The 21895-nt window shown below is 45.1% G+C and overlaps 1 protein-coding gene across 2 annotated transcripts in view; it reads right to left on the bottom strand.

Moving 5' to 3' along the window:
- Positions 1 to 3061: 3061 nt before the first annotated feature.
- Positions 3062 to 21895, bottom strand: part of pcdh19 (protocadherin 19) — a 54185-nt gene continuing 35351 nt past the window's right edge. For both annotated transcript variants that reach the window (XM_053429544.1, XM_053429545.1), the window contains exon 5: positions 3062 to 5718. In XM_053429544.1, coding sequence (XP_053285519.1) covers positions 5159 to 5718 — 560 coding nt within the window. In that variant the 3' untranslated portion in view covers positions 3062 to 5158. The remainder of the gene's footprint in view (positions 5719 to 21895) is intronic.

The raw sequence follows: 21895 nt of genomic DNA, 5'->3' as shown, positions 1-21895 counted from the left end.
CCATTATCATGTAGTTACAGGCAAAAACTCAGAATGCAAATTACCTAAAAATCTTCAATTTAAGAGCACATCACTTGAATTTATTGTGTCATCTTTTCAAGGAAACAAAACCTTGCTTTATTTCTAAGACATCTTGGCTGTCACGTAATCCAGTGGTGAGCCTCCACCAGAGGTTCTTGAATGGAGTAGTTGGTCATAATGAGGAAGGAGCAGCTGCAGGTCCTTCTGAGAGAATGAGGTCACTAGAGCGACAAAGATCAGTGCGTGTGATTGGGGGCTGGCTGAGGGGGGGGGGTGGGCTCCCTCAAAAGAACAGGCAATGGACTATTTGGTATTGAAGGAATGCACGGCTGCAGGCCCTCCTGCTCTTGTTCAAAGCACATCTGTGTCAGAAATAAATCATTTTAATTGTTCTCTCCGAATCCCCCCCTCACCATTTTGCAAAATGATAATTGAAACATTAATAGGCTGTTAATAGGAAGTGTGTCCTGGTAACCTTTGCTATAAATCTTGCTGTAATGAAGAATATTCTCCATGACTATTGTGAATCAGGAGTAATCACACATGCGTGGGCAAGCATCGGTCCGGGGGATTCACAAATACTGCTCGTGAATTCCAAGTTGGGTTTGACTCCGGGGGAAGCGGCTGCTTTGGAAAACAACGTTTTTGAACTTACAAGTTTGAGAGAATAACTGGAAAATTCCGCCACCAAGTCAGTTTTTCAGGTTAATGATAATGAAACTGCTCTTTAAATGCTTACTTTGCCCTTCAGATGGAGGTAGGCCAGTACCATTGGCTCAGGCAAGTTTGTTATGGAGACCCAGGGGTCTAAACAATACTGAAAGGGCATGAGTAATTCATAAGAGTGGGGCAGAGCTGGAATAGCGGTATTGCCCAAGAGAAGAGAACTTAGCTGGAAGAAACCAGATCCTCCTTATAGACTAATGGATGTGTTAGCAAGTGTGCTTTAAGCCCAGCTTTCATGTTGGCTCCACCAGAGGGTAAAGAAGGAATGTCAAATTAATTATAGAAATGAAGCCAACCTCCTTTTCTTATCATGGAGGGCAGCTGTGTGGCAGCGGTGTTGTGTCTTTTTCACTTCTTCTTCTTCTACTTCTTCTTCTTCTGTGTCTACAGCGCTGGAATGTATCCTCCTCTACATCTATCCTCTGCTGCTCCTCATCAATCCATACAAACGTACTCAGGAGAAAGATCTCCTGTGTACGGGGGAGTTGGAAAGTGGAGCTGTTATCGAGTGAAAGTGTCATAGAAATTGTTGCAGACGAGCCGAGAGAGAAGCCGGCCCTATCTTCCCTTTCAACGTGTTTCCCAGCTTCCACTCAAAGTTGACTAATCGATCAATATTTCAGGCGGAATCTGTTGTAATGACATCACACGGTTGCCTGTAAAACAGCATTAACCATTATGTAGGTCTCAAATCTCTGACAAGCTACATGTAGCATTTAGCTGAAGTCTTTTTAGGGAGAATTCTGTAAAGTTAAATATCTCACAAATGCAACGTGTGACCAACTCTAAGATGCTCTCGCCCCAACATGTTGAAAGATTCCCCAAGGTCTGCTTGGGAAATAATGGGGGAGAGCAACAACAGATGCATGGAATATTAATGCAGAGTTGAAGCCAGCCTTGACTCAAACTGTTTATATCCATTATATCATGACAAATTGAATAGACATCACTCCATGTGTTATCATGCTGTTTTCGAGAACAGTCCTCAGACACGCACATCATATTCGAGATGATAAATGTATTATTGCGAGGAGGAGTTTCTCCTCCTTTGCTGGCTTTCACATTATTCAAGTTAATTAATGGTCATTTGAATTCATAATTTTTTTGTTTTTTTGCCATTTCTGCTCTGTTTACAGCGACAGTCAGGAAAGAAAGGAAACACAGAGGAGAGGAGCGTCTGATTCAAGCCTGCAACATGACCTAGCCTTGATATGTGAACTGGCTCTACAGCCGAGCAACCAGAGAGACTATTCTTTTGTTTTACTTAAGATTGTGCATTTTTGTCAAGTGACTTATTACAGACTCTCTATATGCATCCACAGTCTCAGCTGAAATGTTCTGTCCCAACCCGACAGTGCCAGAGAGATAAAGCCCAACCTGAACCCCAGAGGCATTCTGTTTTGTGTCCAAACCCAAACTGAGCCCAGTGATCCAACTGGCGGTATCGTTCTCTTGGCTCAGAGATCCCCATCTGTGATTTGGACACTACTCTGACTCCATTTGATAGTTTCTATGTGTTTTGATTCAACTCACTCAATGGACTGAGGTTACAGGACACCTGTCACTGTCAGTGACAGTCTGGTCATTTACCGTTTGGAACCATGATTGACAGCTAACCCTCTTCTTTGTGCACTGTTGTTCAAATACACCCAAGTGTGCAAGACCTGTACAGGACTCAGCAGATGTGGAAGTAACAAGACAACATATGAATCCTAGTTAGCTAAGCTTGCTAACTCCCACTTTCCAAAAGTACAATATCTCATTCCAAAATTCTGGTTGTTGACAAATTGCCAACGTGATAGGTTTACTGAAAAAGTGGCAACATTATCCATAGATCCATTATCTATATTTTTACTTTGGGGGTTGGGGATGGACTGGGGCTGATCTCAGTGGATATTGGGGCAAGAGTTGGAGCACACAATCTACACTGTGTACAGCCCTGTGCAGCTAAGATACAGATACATGTCAAATCTGGCTTTAAAGCATTCAGGTTTGCATATGTGCCCACGTGAGGCACAACACAAATACAGTTTTCCTGGTCTTTACAAAATATTTATATTAATATCTTTCCTAATTTCCATTACAATACCAGAGTTGGCCACAGGGTATATATCAAAGGCATCTCCTGGCCAGCGCTGTCCTCGGAGGTGCTCCTCGTGAGGCCTGAACCTTAGACACTGTTTCCACGAATAAGTCCTATTTGGTTTTATCCTCTGTTTGCACAATAGCTGCAGCAGTGTTACAAACAGTCAATTTCTACATCACAATTTTCAAATCAAAATCAGCGGAGTAAAGACAAGGAATCAAAGCAGAGAACATTTAATAGTTTAATTATAAGCTGCTGTATACATTCAGTGATTATTTCCGATTTTCATGTTGCCAGAAGCCATGGGTGAGACCAGCAAAACATTCAGCTACAAGATCTAGTTTGTTGTATGCAATTTGTCCATTTTCATTCATATTTTTCGACATTGTACATAGTTTACTGCAAAGCAACAAAAACCACATTGCTGATGTGCAACACGGTTCTTCCGAGACCTTAGTTCATTGGAACACGATTCCACCCAGTCTGTTGTGTGGTGCCTGTTGGAGGGGGGAGCCATGTTTGTACCACTCTGGTCGTAACCTTATCTTTGAGTTCATGTGAACACAGATGGCGAAGGGTGACAGCAGTGCTGAGCAAAGCTGTTCTGCACATCAGAATGCCCTCAGTCGAAGCTGAAAAAGTCTTATTTAAACTGGATGGGCCCAATGGGAAAGCCGACTCTTACCATAGGTAGACACCTGTTTACCAGTTTGGAGAACACTGGGAGCCGTTCTTTCTCCTCCTTAGATACTAAGATTATGCAACATCCTGCAATCTGTAAGGTTTTGTTTGCATCTTTTTTGGTTTCTTTTGCTATCTCACTCTAAGCTCATTGAACTGACACACTAATGTTGGTGCTGAAATCGCTTTTTTTGTTGAATTTTTTTTTGTCTTTTTTTAAACATTTTCTAGTAGCCCACACAGAAACTTGATGGCACAAGAACTGACCAATAAGAAACTCTTTACAACAAGGTAGACTGCAAGTCAACAGTTGCCAGGGGTCACACAATAAACAAAAAAAAGTTCATTTGAAAATCAAAAAATAAAATCAGATTCAATAAAAAAGCAAAAGACAAATGAACAAAAGCAAGTTAATTTTTCAAGTATAACTTACTCATAAAATAACTACACAGCATTAAATATTCTCATTATACATTTTTAAATTATTTATAAAATATATTTTGGCATATATGTTTTTTTTCATTTTTGTGTTTGTGTAACAAACGCTACTGTAGCTTCAGTTGAACACCAATGTTTATTTGTTTTTTCTCTTGAAACAAAACATTAAAGGGATTGTCACATAACAACAGGTTATTAAAAATGATAATAGTAAACCCTATACAGAGTTTCACATAGCAAGACATGAGTGACGATCCCTTCTATCCTAGCCCCATAATCAAAAAGTCAAAAAAAGTACAAGACCAGAGCACAAAGTTCTAATTTGTGCTCCACTGGCTACAATCAAGGTTGGGCACAGGAGATTTCAAAAGTCTTTTTTTCACACAACTCAATTTGAACACCAGGATCGGTCGGTCCAACTTCCAGTGTTCAGAGCGGCGGGGCAGATAGTGAGAGTTCATTGAGCTCCATCCATGATCAAATATAAATACTGTAAAGACCTCACAGTCTGATGACACCAGGATGTCCTCAGGGATACGGCGAGAAGGTTTCTCTTATTAGTCGGGGGGGGGGAGAGGGGCGAATGAAACGGAAAGGCCTCGCTCCCCTGCTCCTGAATGCACTGAGAATATTTTGAGCTGAATCCTGTGTTTTGTCTGTTGTTGCTTATTACACTGACGGAGCTCACTATACAAAGGAACAAAGAGCGATTTTGGCAGCTAGAACAAACTGCAAAAACCAAAGAAGGCAAATATCAGTTTGTGATACAAAAGTAGTTCAAAAGGCATAACTGTACGTGTGAGGCGGCACCTCGGCTGTCCAAACGCGTGTCGTGTCCTGCTTTGGCGCAAGTGGCTGGAGAGCTCCGCCGGGCCATGTCCATGCAGTCAACAGTAACCTGCCTGTCCACTCATTGCAGACTGATAGAAAGAAAACTGAACAGAAAGCAAACAAGGAAAACGTACTGCGACTACAACAAAGCCACATCCACTGCCTCAGCTTGAGCACACATCAAGCTGCAGCACACTACAGTCCCTCATCGGCAGCCCGAGCTGGTTCTTCATTATTGTATACTGCAAACGGGTGTGTCTCTCTACTTCCACGGCCGGACGTCCTCCTGTGTACACACGGCTATTGCGGGGTATATATATGTGAGTTTACACTGTATGTGTGTATGCGTGTCGGTGTGCGTCATAGAGAAGCTCGCTAAAGCACTATGTCCTTCAGGCGCTTGCTGCTGGGGGATTCCTTGTCCCGGCCATCGTGGAGAAGCGTGTTGATCTCCCTGACCGCCGGCTCACTGTCCTTCCCCTCCGGCTGCCGCAGAAAGCTGTGGTTGGCGATTCGCTCTACGTCGCGGCATTTCAGCGTGTTGTAGGCAGACGACGGTTTGGACAGGGGGCTCTTCAGGTGCACGGGGGAGGTGATGGGGCTGGCCGCCTCACGCCCGTTGCCGGCTTCGCGGACAGCCCCTCCATTCGCCTTGGGGCTGCACACCTGAGACTCCTGAGTCCGCTTTCCCTTTGTCTCTCCCCGCTCCACGTCCTCGGGTCCATCCTTGCCGAAGGTGGCAAAAGTCCTCTTGGCGGTGCCGTCTTCGTAGTGGGGCACGTCCACCGTCGTGGCCTCGATGGACAGAGCGATGACATTGCGGCCGTGCTCGGGTGACTTGGCTCGCGGTGGGATTTGTGCACGGGGCATCCAGCAGCGGTCAGAGTGGCCTAGGATGCGACACTCGTCCTGGCAGTGGAAGCCCTCGCTGGGATCTGTGGGGGGGGGGGGGGACAAAGGGAACACATGATTGTTAGCTCGGTCTGATTTTCAACTTTTACGAAAACTCATTTGCACACAGATCTCACGATGCTAATTCTCCCACATGGTGTTCATTTGACTTCCCTATGCCAAATCTGTCATGAAATAAGAAGAGAAAACAATGCAGCATTTAGAGTTAATTAAAAACAGCCCAATTTAAACATTACTGAAGGATTGGAGACTGCAGTCCTTGCGCTGAGAGCTGGAGCTGGATGTTTGGGGGCACTTCTAATATGCCAATTAAATTATGTATTGTTAAATCAAAAGTCCATTTGCAGCTCTTGTATAATTGGGTTTTCCGGAGCAACACTAGATGAAAGGCAGGTTTAAACAGAGCAATCAGATATCTCACAGAGAGACACCGGGCGAGTTGCGGTGTTGTCTGCCTGGTGCGTCTCTCTCCCCCCCCCCCCCGTTTCTCTCTCCGTCATCTGGCACTGAGTTATAAATAAGTAATGATGTTTAATGCTGAACTGAAAAAGAGATTTGTCTGAGTCTCTTAGTTGTGTCGGAGGAGGGAGGACAGTCAAGACAATTTCTCACTGTCAAAAAATGTTTTCCTGATTCTTATTAATTCACCAATGCCATTTAATTCAAATCGTTAAAACATGATTTCCCTTGTATTCCACCGGTCTTAAAAAAGGCTGATAACAACAACAACAACAACAAAGCTTTATAAAACACCCTTTGACAAAAGACTCAGCCCTGGAAAACGTAATTTGTTTTCCAAAGTCTCTCTATGCCACTGTGCCGTTTTCCCACCAGCTCCAGTCTTGAGAAAGAACTTGTCACAGACACACACACACACACACACACACATACGCAGTGACACATTTTTTGTGTTCCCCTACTGGTTGTTTCACTTCTAGCGAGAGTCATCCTCCATTCCACACGCCCAAGGTGACAAGAGAGGATTGTGAGAGGGATTGCCATCGACCCAAATGCATACGCTTACATCTGGCAATCGCAGCTTGACAGATCACCTAATTAAAATCACTAATGATCTGTTTTTCTCTCTTCTTTTCCTTGCACTCGTGAGAGGCACCTCTGCTCGGGCCCTGGGGATCGATATTTAAAGATTGGAGACAGGCTTTTCAGGACCAGATATGCCAGAGCTGTCTCTCATAAAGTGTAATCTGATGAGGCTGACAGATAACATGGTGACTAAATGACTGAACGAGTGAGTAAAGGGTATCATGGGCTGTCTGAACCCAAATGAGGGAAGTGGAGTTGTGGGGGAATCATCGTGCTGGAAGGCAGGCGACATTAACCACAGCACCAACGCTGCCGACGATGAATATCCAATGTCCACGTGAATGTCTCACGGTGACACGGAGGCGGAAACAGACTTCCTTTCATCACGTGTGTCGAAATGCACACGCTAACACACACTAGGCATTCTCTATTGAATAGATGCAGCTTCAGGGGACACTATCTACCTCACAATGGACAGCAGTGATATAATTGAGTCTCAAAATGTAGTCGATTCTTAAGCAAGGTGGCATCTTACACTATTAGATAATATTAGCCACTTTACATGTATTGTAGCATATACAGGCAGAAGGTTTTATATAATCAACATACAGTTTAAATCATGTGATGTGACAAAAAAAATCAAGGAGGAGCCGACTGATGACTTTTTCCATAAGTTGCACTTGAGTATGAATGTAGATTTCCATGAAAGCTGATTGGTCTGAGGAACTGCACTGGCAGCAATCAAGCAGACAAAAGGCACGGAGCTTAAACAGAAGGGATCCAATCACAGTGTAATAAGGTAATCACAACAGCAAGTCCTCACCAGGTACCAGGAACATAAAAACACAAAAACATGCCCACACGCTGGATTAGATTGTCCACTGCAATGGTATTTTTTAAAGCCCTTTTAAAATCCCATGTTCCTTTCCTAATCCTACGTAATGGATTTCTCATCGTCTGTGTTTTTTAATCTAACCATTTTCGATGCCTGTTCTTTGATAGATGATGGCGCTTTAAGAGAGTCAATATTTTAGTCTTAGCAGCAATGTAAAGTCTTTTTTCAGAGAGCTTAAATTTGACTACTTTCTTCCATTGGAAAAACGTGTCTTTGATATGTGACATGAAAGCTGTAGCATAAAATTCAAACGTGCATTTAATAATCTGAAATTTCTCCCCAAATCATGTCTGACATGTTTGACAAAGTAGATATTTTTCTCTCCTGATTAAAGATTTACCAGCAGCTCGGTAATGAATGCCATTTCCTCTAAATACTTTGGCTTTTTTCTATCGCCTGAAGCCCTTTCTAAAGCGTGAAAAGCCTCCAGGCACAAAGAAATATACACAAGTCGCATGCTCGCTGCTCAGCAGTGCATGCATATGCAGTGAATGGCATTTTCTCTCCTTTCCTTTAGGGGTAAATGGAAGAGCAACTGGGTTGTAAATGACATTGTCATGAAAGCCAAGTGCCATTAACCCTCACACATCCTGCCTCTGCTCTGAGCTTCATAAAACGCAGATGTTAGTCTAAAAGACCCACAAAAAATGGAGGAGGCAAAAAGTGACAGGCCATCGACCTACGACAAAACACAATCTCGCCCTATTCTGAAAAACCAGCAAACTGCAATGAGGGTGAGAGATGAGTCAATGGCTTTCCAGCAGCAGCTCGGTTTGGAAGTCAACAACTGGAGAATGAAATACAGTGAAGGCGCCTCCTGCCGTGAATGTGTGTTCAAAGTCCTCAGGAAAGTAAGCTTGCCAATCATCTATTAACAGACTTGAAGTACAGTATAGAGCAGGATGTCACTGGGAACACTTCCTATCTAGAATTGAATACCTATTAATTACTGAGGGAGCTCCATCGGGAGGTGGAGGCTGCCTGTGTGTGTGTGTGTTTTTTTTTATTCCACATTTGAAATACAAACAGCCTCATGGCAGAGGAGGCAGCAAATCCACCTATCAAGTATCAGTGCTGCTTTCAAATCAGACATACAGCACTTTAATACTGAATCTAGGTCCAAAGGCACCAGAGAGCACTCCAAATATCTATGTACTGATGTGCACGGCATTGGAAAATATTAAATATAGCCATTTCAAATACAAAGGCTTAACTCTCCTGATAGTGCTGCCCATGTTTTTCTGTTTGTAGTTACCTGGAATAGCATCACTTTGCATCCACGCGGGGAGAAGACCCTCCCGCTCGCTCGCTGCCATTTCATCACACATCTGCAGCCTGCCAGCAGCCAATTCAATCCCTGTCTGTTTCTCTCAATCACACCAAGGCATCTTTACATCCAGTTACAGCAGACAGATCTGTCCGGCTCCAGCGCGGGGATCCCGCAACCTGACAAGCTCATTGCTCATCTCACCCTCGTGCACTGCACATAATGATCCCTTCATGTCATACAGCTGCGGTGTGCGATTTGTTTGTTGCAAATGTTGCACAAAAAGAAGAATCGGCAGAAGACTAAACTCTCCCGACACTAAAGGGAAGCAATGTGTTCACTGCAAGAGGCAACTCCCCCAAAAAACTCCCTGAGCTTTTGCCAGTTATTTTTTTTTGCGTCCTGTTTGGCGATGGAACGAGAGTCTGGCTTGGAGAGCACAGACGCTTCTCCCTCCAAAACTAGTGCACACATCCTCAAGGTTGAAATCGGCGTAAGCAGCAACAAGGGACAGAAGGCCAGATTGGAGGACCAGAGACGGGGTTGAGTCAATGTGAACCCACGTTCTGGTGACAACATCTTCATTGTGTATTTCATCGTCTAGCTGGAGCCACGAGGCGACGGGGACTCGCGGCATGACACAATTCAGTCAGCTTGGTTCTACAGCGTGATGAACCCTTAAAGAATTTGGAACAACAGCGTGGCATGATAAATCATTTTACAAAGAATGTCTGCCACTTTCGGCTTAAACGACTTTTTTGTATTTCCTCCGTACGCTGACATTTTCTTTGTCGCGGCAACAATAAATGTCCTGATTCTGCTTGTCATATGAAAATAGATACTTCTGAACACACATCCAGGCAGCTTAAAGCAGACAATACTGTGATGTGGCTGGTTTCAAAGAAAATAATTTAAAGCAATTTAATCGGGGGGGATATATTTTATTTGTGGCCTGCATACACTTTACCGCTCTGCTTTGATTTCCCTTGCTTTCCTGTTTTGTTCCTCTCTGATATTAAAATGCTCTGACAAAGCTATATAATATCGCCTGTCTGCGGTCTGAGAAGATAATTATTCTGCGGCGGTGATTGAAAACCCCCACACCGACTCTGTCTTCGTGTCTCTTTTCAGTTTCTGCGCGAGAGGGCGAGAATAAAAATGCAAAAGAATTCAATCAACAGAAAGTTGAATCAATGTGGCTGCCGACCCTTTGTGAGGACAGCCCGGGAGCCGACGCCCCCTAACACTCTGAGTGCTGCACGGGAGCTTTTCATTCGCTGCTTAGACGTCGTCCATTCCTCTGCTCTCATCTCGGTATTCCAGAGCATCTATGACGGTGAGATGGCTGTTTTCTAATTGCTCTCCATATTAATTTTCCATCCTGGCAGTCACATGGCAAAGATTGATTAAATTTAAATTGTTACAACAGAGTCGGGATGGAGCCTGTGATGCAGAAGCTAATGGAAGTATCACAGGGGAGGGGAAGTGGAAATATGGCGGCGGCTGAAAAGAGGGGTGACTGTCAGTGGTTGTGGTTGGTGGAGTCCAGAGTGCGGCCTTGGACCTGCCTGACCCCAACACTGGGGATGGCGCTTAACATCTAGTCTGCCCTAACCACTACCGAGGAGGGGTCTGCACGGCCAGCTGAGGCCGAGGTCTGGCCAAGCGGCCTCCTACACCACTCAGCGGGGAGAGTCCGAGCCCGGCTGTCATCCCAGCCAGCCAATTCAGTCCACGGGCCATAAATCAGCCCGGAGGCCTGGCTCCTGCGGGAGCAGCAAGATGGAGTGTGATGGTCTTGTTTTTACAAACAGTAGAGGGGGCACCCTTGCTGCACCACGCAAGCCATCATTCTCTACCCGGCACCGAGTCCTCGCCTTCTCCTCACAGCATCTGGTTCAGTCACATCAAGCTCTGCCCCCCCGACGCAGCCAGATTCATCCCTCGCAGCTCCCCACACAAGCCCGTCCTTTATGCTTCTCCTCCTTCTGTCCTCCTCTTTCATCTCATCGCTGTCTCGCGTACATTGGCGTAATTAAATAAATCCTCCGCTCTGAAAATCTCCTGCTCTCATTTCTGCCGATCTGACCGGAATTCCTCACACTCTCACAGTAAAATATTAATTGTGGAGGAAATGAGAGTCGCTGGGCCGCCTTGTTAGCGCTGTCCTACGGGTGGTGGAGCTGGGGGTTCACGTAGCTCCAGTTCTGTTCCTAAGCATTAGTGCCAGTCAATTCATCGAGAACAAACTCACTGTCTAATCCGCCCAGCTCCACAGAGAGTCACCTGTCCCAGTATCCTCCTGAAAGCTCATACAAAATATTAACTGTCTCACACTCGCTGATCTTTAAGCACTTTTAAAAATGTACCCAAAGCTAACAAACCAAATCATGAAAATGTTTGCTTCCACTGTGTCCGCTCCCTCCCACCCTGCTCCCCCACCCGGTCCCAGCCGGTGCATTCTGCAGCGGGTCCCAGTTTAAAGAATGAATTTCCAAACTGGTGTTGACAAACAATGCAGTGGCTTCTAAATTGGTACAAACAACATCTGTTTAACAGCTGTGTAACAGCAGCGGGTGGAGAGAAGAAAAAAAAAGCTTTTGCTATGCCGTTTTTATAAATCACGGTGTCATCGCAGAGCAATGTTTGTGTTAAAAAGCAGGACCAGTGGCCAATGGACTGCTTGATGTGGTGGAAATGATCTGAGCTGCTCGTCGTGATGACACACGTGGGAGGGCTGGTTTCAAGGCCCCGACAACAAATGCCTGTTTAGCTGAGAGGATGGTCTCACCTCACTGTGCCCTGCTCCCTCCATCACCGGCTCCTGGAGGTTGCATTGTGTGAGGAACGCTTTGCGAAGGCTCCACAACGTTACCCTCGGCTCCCATTGTGAATTGTACGACGCTAAGCAGTGCAGGATTTACACCGGTCGGATCTACTGAGATCTGTGGGTTTTCAGATGAGCCAAAATCACGATTCATACATTACATGAGCCGGTGGCTGTTTAAGTCTCGAAGCAGCCGCTCTAAACCGGATTTAACCCACACCTAAGCCTTGCTGCATGTGGCTGAACTCGGCTAAACAGAAAAGTAGAGGTTGCGAACCGGTTTCCAAGACAAACAGCGACCAAAACAACACATGTACGAATGTGTCCGCGAAAAACCACACCGCCTCCGGGGCTGAGGAGGTGTCGTGTCAGACAGAACAGTACCCGACTGTTTAACCACACTGTCAATCCAGCAACATGCAGAGACGTGGTGGAGAGAAGGCGTCCTTCATGTTCATGTTATACTGGACCTTGAAATACTTGACGGAAGATAAACCGCAGGACAGGTTTTGGTCACTGTACTTAAAGTTATTTATCTGCCTGTAGAAAAATGGGCTAAAACATGTCACAGATGCATAAACCACCAACATGCACATGCATCTAATAACCGCAGATTGCAAAGGAAGTCGAATCATGTCTGTTCTTCCCTCTGCAGCGAGATAATGGTGCCAAACGTATCGCTGTCACACGAACAAGAAATCATCTTAATAACTTTGTGATAATAAATTAGATAAATACGTGGCCACATATAACGTTTCCAAGAAAAACTAATCAGGGGTGTAATTCAGAGATGAAATTCATCAGAGGAAAATTTGGGTTAGTAGTAAAGTGATAATTGTTTTAAAATATGAAGGATACAGAGGATGGGGAAAAAAATGCAATTAAAGAGGAAATTAAACTGCAGCTCTGACTTATATTTCTTCATAATTTGATATATTTTCCAGTTAAAAGGGAAACGCTGGTGAAACATCGTGCAGAGATAAATAATTCAGGAGTGACCAAAGGCAAATGAGAGAGAATGGTAAACTCATTTGTTTGGATGGGTATTTGGTGCAACACACTTGAAACACCAAGCCATGAGTAACTAACACAATATTTTTTAAACCTTTATGAGTAACTAACAGAATATTTTTTAAACCTTTTTAAAACCTTTTTTGAGTAAAAAGCAGTCGTACAGTTAATTTTGGCCTTCGGAGCATTTCCCAGAAATCCTCAGGCTGGAATTAGGTAATAGATAATAGAGATTTGATATAATACAATAATAAAGAGTGCCTCAAGGCAAATGTCTATTTATGTTTTTAAAAAAAGGATTTGAGGGCACTATATTTTTCAGATACAAACCCTGTACTTAATGACCAGTGTAAATAAGAGTTAATTAGCTAAGCCCTTAAGAAAATGTCCGTACGAGTGAGGACGATTAAATGAGTGAACATAAACTAATTAAATTACATCAAATTTGGCACAGGTACAACCCGGCTTGGTGTTTGTGCACGTCGGTCATAGTGTCGTGTAGCCCGGTGATGAGATGCACTTCAATATAATGACAAAGCAAATGCCACCCTTGTCAATTCTCAGCATCCAAATTACCCTTCTAATGATGGGCTTCAAATGAACCTGTGTTCTGGCGCTCCAGGCCCGCGGCACCAGTACAATGCACTCCCTGATATCATCACAGCACGCCGCTGCTGCCCTGGTTGCAGATCTGCCCACTCTGCCAAACCCGCCCGCTCGCCTGCCGCTGTCTACTTGGCTCGTTTCCTCCACAATGCATCGGCAGAGGACATCTTTAAATACACTGGAACAAGTGCCGTATTTTACTGTGTTTAAGCTTGACCGAGCTAGCAAGCTAATTTGCTCGGAAACCCTCGAGTCTGGGAGAAGCAAAGGGGGGACAGACACTTAAATTACATCTGTGAACGGGGTTGGGGGGATAGATGAAAGCTGTATGATGGAGAGGATGAGCGCTGGCAGGGGGATAGCAGCGCTACGCACTCTGATCATTGATTTCACAAGCGAGGGGGAAAAACAGAGGTTATATCTGCTGAGTCCCTCAGGTCATCTCTTTCTGACAATTATATATTCCCAAACTGAATCTATTTGTACTTCATCTGAGGCAATGAATCCCTATTAAACAAGCATAAGGGTTTTTGGATATTCCAATGAGCATTGGGAGAAAACACAAACTACAAATGTCAGGCAAATATAGCACTGGATTGATGGAAAACTGTGGCACCGAGCTTTTCCTTAGTAAACAAGACATCTACATCAAATAAAGAGATTTTCTACTTGTGGATCCACATATTTGTCTCAACTAATTAAGTGTTGGGGAAAAAGATTAATGATTTACTGGATTTGAACAATGTTTTATGTAAACTCATTATTCCAGCGCCCTGTCAACGGTCAATGTCCCCAAAACCGGGGACAGCTCACAGGGAGAATCTACAAATCTCTCAGGATTTTCCTTTCTCACTGCGAGTGTCTGCTTTGCCTCAAAAGAGTGGCCCTACATTATTAATATAATGTGGCTTCTCATGGAGTCATGTTCACTTTGTGTCAGCCAGGACCATGTGTTTTATATTCTTTTTTATCTTAGTGCAGAAGCAACACCATGGTTCAGACTCTCTTCTCCTTTTTCAAGCTTCTTTCTTCTTTTCTTAAAACGAAGAAAAAAAAAAAAAAATCCACTTGTCCCTTTTCCCGACCGTTTTAACAACCTCTGAAAGTAGGACAGTGTCACATGCTGAGTGTGGTAGTATGTAGCGTGATGGGCAGGTTTACTTCAGCGTGAAGAAACAGTATGAGTGGGTGGGCCACCCTGGGATAGCAGGAAAGACGGCCTCCCTGGTCCCCGCTGAACCGGATTGACGGCGTCACTCGGGGACAAGCGGCAAATAAAGGAAATAAGAGAAACGCAGCGAGGGCCCTGCCGCGTAGTGATGCATTAGATTTACACCGGCTGGGCGGAGGAAAATAACAAGAGGGAGGCCTTTTCCGACACTTTCTATTTCTCGGTCACAAAGGCCATTCTGGTTGGCATCGCACAGGCCTGCCGACGCTCTCCCAGGTTCTCCATTATTAACCACAGCGAGGTCTGCACCGCGACGCCACTTAATCTCACAGAAAGTCCCTCACAGCCACCCACCATCCAGCGCTAGGCTGTGTGGAAGATTGTCAGCAGTGAGTCAGTCCATGAGAAGAGCTGCAGCTTGATCCAAAGACACACTGAGATGGAGGTGGGAGCCCCGACTAAAGAAAAGAGAAGGAACTAATAGCCACATCTTTTCTGATTTGAGGAACATGACTACAGCATACATAAGGAGGATGGCAGGGGTCTGACACAGTGGTAGTAATTGGATTTCTCAGGCCGGGTGCCCACTCATGATAACATGCTGAGCTGTGACATAAAAAAAGTCCTTATGTGTGGCGAGGGAGCAAGGTGCAGCAGAGTGGAAGTGACAGTTGTCAAAGATCCAATTCCATCGCTCCTCTCGATCCCCGAGTTCCTTCTCTCTGGAGGCAGCCGAAGAACAACGTGCCCTGTGGTTTAGCCAAACACCGAGCTTGACATTCACTTGCAAATCCATAGACAGTTAAACCTACCAAGAGTGCTGCAGGAGGACGCAGGCAGCAGGGGGCGGGGGTGGGGTGGGGTGGGGGGAGCTGGCATTAATGTGGATAGAGGAGGTCGTGACCTGATTGCTTGCTTTATTTATTTTCTGATGCTAACGCGAGCTGAATGCAGAAGGAGCACAGGGTTTCTGAGACGTGCCGGAGACCACACAAAGGAGTTTGAGACCCCCACTGCAGACCTTAATAGACGATTGGGGGGATGGGGGGGTGGAGGGGGGTAGTGCAGTGTCTGGCCAAAGTTCCCTCCCCGTCCTCTGCGTGCACGCCGGCGTCATATTTAATGAGGATTGCATGGGAACAAGGCACATCATTAAAAGGAGCCATTCCGGGACTTTTCCTGTCTGACATTAAACTCAGCAGCCGTCCTCTCTCGTTACTTTCTTCTCTAACTTTAAGGACGTGGGAGACAGAGGTGTTTGAAAGGTGACATTTGGGTGGAGGGATCCACCCACTGAGCGAGTTCTGTCCCTCAGTTAATTATACATAGAAGGAACAAGGGTGAAGCCTCCTGGAGGATTTTGCAGACTATTTCAGAGAACAAGTAGAGTAAAGTCACGGTTTCCGTTGTGTTTACATGACTCACACTAACCCGATTGCACATAATGTATTGACGTGATTTGATAAGTAGGCCCACGACCAGGAAGATGTGTGGTAGCCTACAGAAAAGATGTTATTAGCACTGACCTACTGAATAGAGGGCATTTGTGAATAATGTTTTCATTGTTGATGAATTAAGTTTAATTTGATTATCCGCCACAATGTGGACACTGCATCCTGTCCAGCTCTTGACCTTTGTCTCACATGAGCGGCCTCGACACAGGCACACGACAGAGCATCCACACAGCAGTAATTCAGAGGGACCAGTGGTGCCTGGATGTTTATTCAGAAAAGATGACCCTATTAAAACAACTAACAACATTTGCTTTTTATAATCTGAACTTGTGTGCGTGTTAATTCATCGAATAGGGAATGAACAGAATGCAGAGGTGTTCACAGACAAAACAGGATGTCCAATATGAAGACGTTGGAAGACAAAATGCCAGCGGGGTCTGTTGGAGCTCGGTGGCCAGGAGAAGGTCAGGAGGAGGCTCCCTGGGTCCACACAAACCTCAGCAGGTCCCTTCTCTCTGTTACCCCGCTTCCACTCTCATCAATATTTTATAATCTGGGTCACCCAGCAGCCACAACGTGCCTCCCACTATTGAGACCTTCTCAAAATGCTGAATTACAACACAGTGTGCTCATCCCCTGCAAGGTCATCCAGGGGACAGCAAGGAGCACTGACACTAATTGGTGAATGAGAGATAGTAATGATAGACGTGGCCGGGATGACTTCTCCTTAACCTCGGTTTAACTTCTGCCGAGCACAAATCCAGAGAGCACATTTTGCCCGAGCACTGTTTCACTGTATGCGCAGCAAGAGAACTCCTGCATTCCAATGGGCGATAAAATGTTGCAGAATAAATCATTCTTGCTGAATATACATGAGCGGAGCAGAATATGGAAATATTACAGCAGTGAGCCTGAGGTAGTAACCTTTTGTTGCCACAACTGAGGAGGACGACATAACTTTACATATTTCAGTTACATATTCCATCTGAGTTACAATGTTGTCAGGAGAGGAAAAAGGTGATGAGGACTCAGATAAAAACCCAGGATGGAGATGGCAAAGGCAACGGGGGACACACAGAAATGAAAAGTAGAACATAGGGAGTCTCAGATGGATTAGAGCGGATGGAGGTGCAGTGTTTTCCCACAGAGAGGAAGTAATAAGGGTTAAAAAAAAAAAAATGCACATTGCTGCAACACAGGAGATCCCCCCCCTCCCTTCCTCTCTCTCTTCCTCCCGTACCCCAGCTGCAGTGATAAATGTCTCTTTGTATTCCGGACAGAAAACTGCAGGCTACAATATACTTGTCAGAAGACAGCTGATTTTCCCCTTAAACAGAGCTGAGTATATTCTTAATCTTTCCTTTCACGGAGGCAGCAGATAAAAAACAAATGCCTCATGCCAAGACACATAGAGGCGAGAAAATCTCTCCTCCTAGTCACTGCGCATTTGTGTGGCGCGCGGCTACCCATCCACTTCTGTGTTCACCAGGTTATATATATATATATATATCTGCAGCAGGTGTAGATGCAGCATGTGCAACCGCATGCTGTTTGTACTTTTTTGCAAAATTTCACAGCATCCTTAATCCCTGCAGCAGAGCCATGGTTCCACTACGAGGGCTCCTAAATGGAGTCAGTGCTACAGGTAATGGAGCTGATTATAGCTATCTGGGCTACGGGCCAGCTGCCAGACTGCCCTGCCTGGAGGGAGCGCAGGCCGCCTGGTGTCTGATATCCTGGGATCCCTGTAATACAAGCCTTGCTTTGGCAGAACCTCGGTGGCTATCCTGCCCACTTCCAGCCGCACACACTGAGGGTCCTTTGAATTAGTCTCTGTGTAAAGTGTGTCCTCATCAGGTTGTTTACTCCACACGGTATCAGTCTATAGTCCTGACGTCTCAACAACAGGCTGCAGTAAGTCTGGTAGTCTTTCCTCTGACCTTCACTGTCTGTGGACTCCGTCCCCCTGTCATGACATAGCTTCCTCCTTCTCTGCTCGTCTTTCTGTGGCTCGACCTGAGACGACTGATGTCCTGGTTCTCCTCAGGTGTACTTCTTTAAATTCACAGGGAGCACTGGCAACAGATGTGCAACAACCCAGTGAGCGACGGAGTGTATCCGTTTCTTTCAAGAAAAAATAAATAATTTCGGTTCACTGTTCCCTTGTGTGCGTAGGTGGGAGGGGGGTTAAGGAAGTAAAAAAGCAGAGCGGAGGAGTTTACACATTTATGTGTTGATAAAAATAACTGTTTAAATGTAATTCCTGTTCAAATATAAATCCATGGCAGCAAATCCTCTTTAAACTGGAGCTGGACAAAACGTCCATGGCATATTAAACACTGGGAGTTGATGTAGGTGACGTGAGAACAAATCAGAATTCAAATATCTAAAATTCAGTATTTACTTCCGCTCCCGTTTGTTGGTTTAAAATAAGGAGACGGATGTGGACTGGGTCGGGGAAGAACGCATGAAATCTTAATTCATGGATCTTTATGAAAAATATAAGGCATGTTTAGGGGGACTGATATTTATGTGTCTAGTAAAAATATAATGAATAAAAATGTAAATATACTTTCATAGGGGGACTGTCACTACCTTACTTTGGCTGACTATTATTTCTCAAACAGGCCCATTAGGTGCATGTGATTTCAGCTTAAAGGGGCCACAGTCCCTCCTCTGATGCAGCCCTCTCTTTAACCCCCATTCTTAGCACTGCTTGCTTTGTGTTGCAGAGGAGAAGAGGTTGTGCCCACGCAATGACCTCAAAGAATTAAAAAGACAATGGTGCGGTTAAGAAATATGGCTGCAGCCTCGGCTCCTCACACAAGAGCTGGAATCAATCGCGGCCACAAAAGGACCCGGACCCATAGGATTTCTCTCTTTATCTTCCTCCCTCTCTTTTTCCTCTCCTCCTCTGTTTAACCTTTAGAGACACGGCTGCAGCCACACTCACACACACACACTCAATACACTGTTCACACATTCAGACCCATTTCAAATTCAGGTACTCTCGCCTCTCCCTCCTCTGTTTAATACACACTCAGCCCCCATCAACTTCAGCATATTACCTGTTCTTAATCTCCCTCCCTCTGCCTGGGATCATCCTGATCCCCCTGTTTTCCCATCTGCTGCCGACCGGGGCCCAGTTTGGCTAGGTGTTCAACAAACAAATGTGATTCACTTGGTTTCTGCGGAGATTATTAACACACCTAGCATGCCACAGCATCATGAATAATCAATGGAGAGCCGGAGCCCTAGTTTCTCGCTGTCTCTGTGTTCCCTCCCTCTCTCTCTCTCTCTGTCTCTCCCTCGCCCTGCCGCGTTGTGAACTGAATGCCAGGATTGTCTAGAAAATGAGCTGTCAGTGGAGGGCCTGCAATGAGATACATCAGGCTCATTGTGAGTCCTAGAAAATAATGAACTATTCCCATTTCTCCCTCTGATATGTTCAATACGCTTTCCATGACAAGTGCAGAGAGATAAGAAGTCCCCTCTTGAGCTGATTAAATACACTGGGTATATCCAGGAGGGCCTTGGCAGAATGAGGGTTCAGGGGATGCCATTGCACTATTATAACACTGCTATATGTTTTCAGTCTGGGCTGCAGATGAAGATCTTGTGCAATGTGTTTTTTGTGTTTGTGTTGTGCAGTTCAAGAAGATCAGCTGGAGGCAATGCTTGTAAAAACTTAGCAGAGAATCAAAACATGTCAAGTTGGTTTAAGTCTTTCCTCACATCTCCTAACTTATTCCCTCTCGGAGTTAACTGCAGAACTGAAGAGGAAGGCTGGCGCAGGATTTTGGAAGAGTTTTGTTAGTTTACTTGTGGAAGTGCTCCACGGGGCTCAGGTGCCGGAGGAGGGTTGACTGCTGGTCCCTGCTCAGAGAGCATACATGTTGATGTGGGCCACTTCAGGTAATGGGGCAGTAGGTCTTGAGGCCCAAACAAAATGAATCTGAGCTTTAAGTTGCCCACAAATAAAAAAATACATCTGCCAATAATGCTTCGCTCTCACCGTGAAGCTGAAGTGACCCATGTGGTAAATGGCGAATATGGCCCAGAACAGAACAAAACTAAACTGGGCCACCTTTTGCACATTTAGTTGACATGCGCTATTACTATGGTTTACTTGTTGCCCAGATCTGACAAACAGGAGCAGACTGGTTAAGTGCCATCATTCCACATGGTATGGGGGCCAGATGTGGGGTGTAAGCCAAAACTGGCCAATTTCCAGTTACATCACAAAACCCTGTTTTCGCCGTGAAAGGCAGCGGCTATTACAAAAATAAATGCTAAATCAAATATTCAATTGTTGATCTATGTGGTGAGACCTCACAAAAGACAACAACTTATGGAGGTGCGGCCCCTGCCAATTTTTTAATTTCGAGCAAACTGTTGTTAGAGCTAAAACAGGTTAACAAAGTGAAATATACTGAAATCAAACTTTCACATTGACTGATAAACGTCTCCTCGGCTTTACCAGGGACCAAATAAATGTTGGTCATTTCTGTTTCTGTATATTTCAATTACACAGACCTAAAGATATTGAGTCTCTAGATATTGAGCGAGGTAATAAAAATTGAGTCCAGATGGACCCAGCTTGAAATGGCATTTTGTGTCTTTCTCTTTCCACAACTCGACATCTCAAAGGCAAAATCTGCATCTTGGTTTCTTCATCACAGACTTCACTACACCTGCTCGCATTCTCTGGTATGTTTGAGCATACTGTGTGTGTGTGTGTGTGTGTGTGTGAGTGTGTGTTAGTGTGCGTGCGTGTGTGTGCACTCTATCTTCCTTAATGCTTGTATTGCACTGAGCTCTTTGTCACTGTCAGCCATTTTACCTCCACCACGGGTTCCACATTAGATTAGGCAAATCAAAATCAAAATGGATGATCCCAGTATAGAGTTTGTATGTTGATCTAATCATAAAAATATCATATCCCGACACGTGTTGTTGCCAGTTCGAATCGCGGGAAGAGTTTTGATACTTAATTCAATCAAATGTTGTTTGAGAATCAGTCAAATCCTCTGGCACATCCACAGTTATCTGGGAGTGAGAGGGGAACAAAATCCCTCCTACCTGTCAGAGAGATTGTTTCCTCTTTTCCTCTTTTTATTTCCCCTCGCTAAGACTGCTTACTAGATTCTCAGCTCATCTCTCCATCTCTGTCTCCCTCACACACACACACACACACACACACACACACACACACACACACACACACACACTCCCCCTCTCGTGTTGTCAGCACAGCCCTGTTCCTGTTGCCTTCCTGATTCTGACACCTGTCAGCATTTTCCTCAGTAGATCACAGAGCTGCAAACTAGAAATGCTCCCGTGTTGAATTTAGGGCAGGTTTTTGCAGCAGGAACGTGTGAGGTGCCTTTTCTCTTTCTCTAATTCAACAGGGGAAGGGTACTGGTTGACTGGCACAAAGCTGGGAGATGGGGGTTGGAGATGTTTGTTGTCAGTGGATGGAAACAGAAGAGACAGACGGAAAGACAGGAGGAGAGGGAAAGAGAAAGAGAGAGAAGGGAGGGGGGCCTGAAATCAATTAGGAGCAGTGAAACCCTCTGGATCTGCGGATGGAAGAAGGGAATATGGAGAAGTGTGCAGCCCAGAGTGGGGGCTTCCATTCCTAGACTCCAGCTTTAGGCACACGCCCACAGGGAGCTAAGAGATAGATGAGAGATATTCTCCAGAGGTGGAGGCCAAGGAATATGTCAGAAATAAAAGAGGCCTGCTCCGGCTAATTGAGCAGTCTTGGATCCCTTCGAGTGGAATACGCCAAGAGAACGGGATTCGGTTTATTTCTGATGAACGCTCACACGTTGACCGGGAAATCATTCCAAACCCAAGACCGCAAAACCTCTAAACCCACAAATCGGACAGTGTGCAACCACATCATGCTCTCCCTTTCCC

This window comes from Pleuronectes platessa, chromosome 8 (genome assembly GCF_947347685.1).
Source record: "Pleuronectes platessa chromosome 8, fPlePla1.1, whole genome shotgun sequence".
In the NCBI taxonomy this organism is placed as follows: Eukaryota; Metazoa; Chordata; class Actinopteri; order Pleuronectiformes; family Pleuronectidae; genus Pleuronectes; species Pleuronectes platessa.
This window is presented reverse-complemented; position numbering and strand designations above follow the sequence as displayed.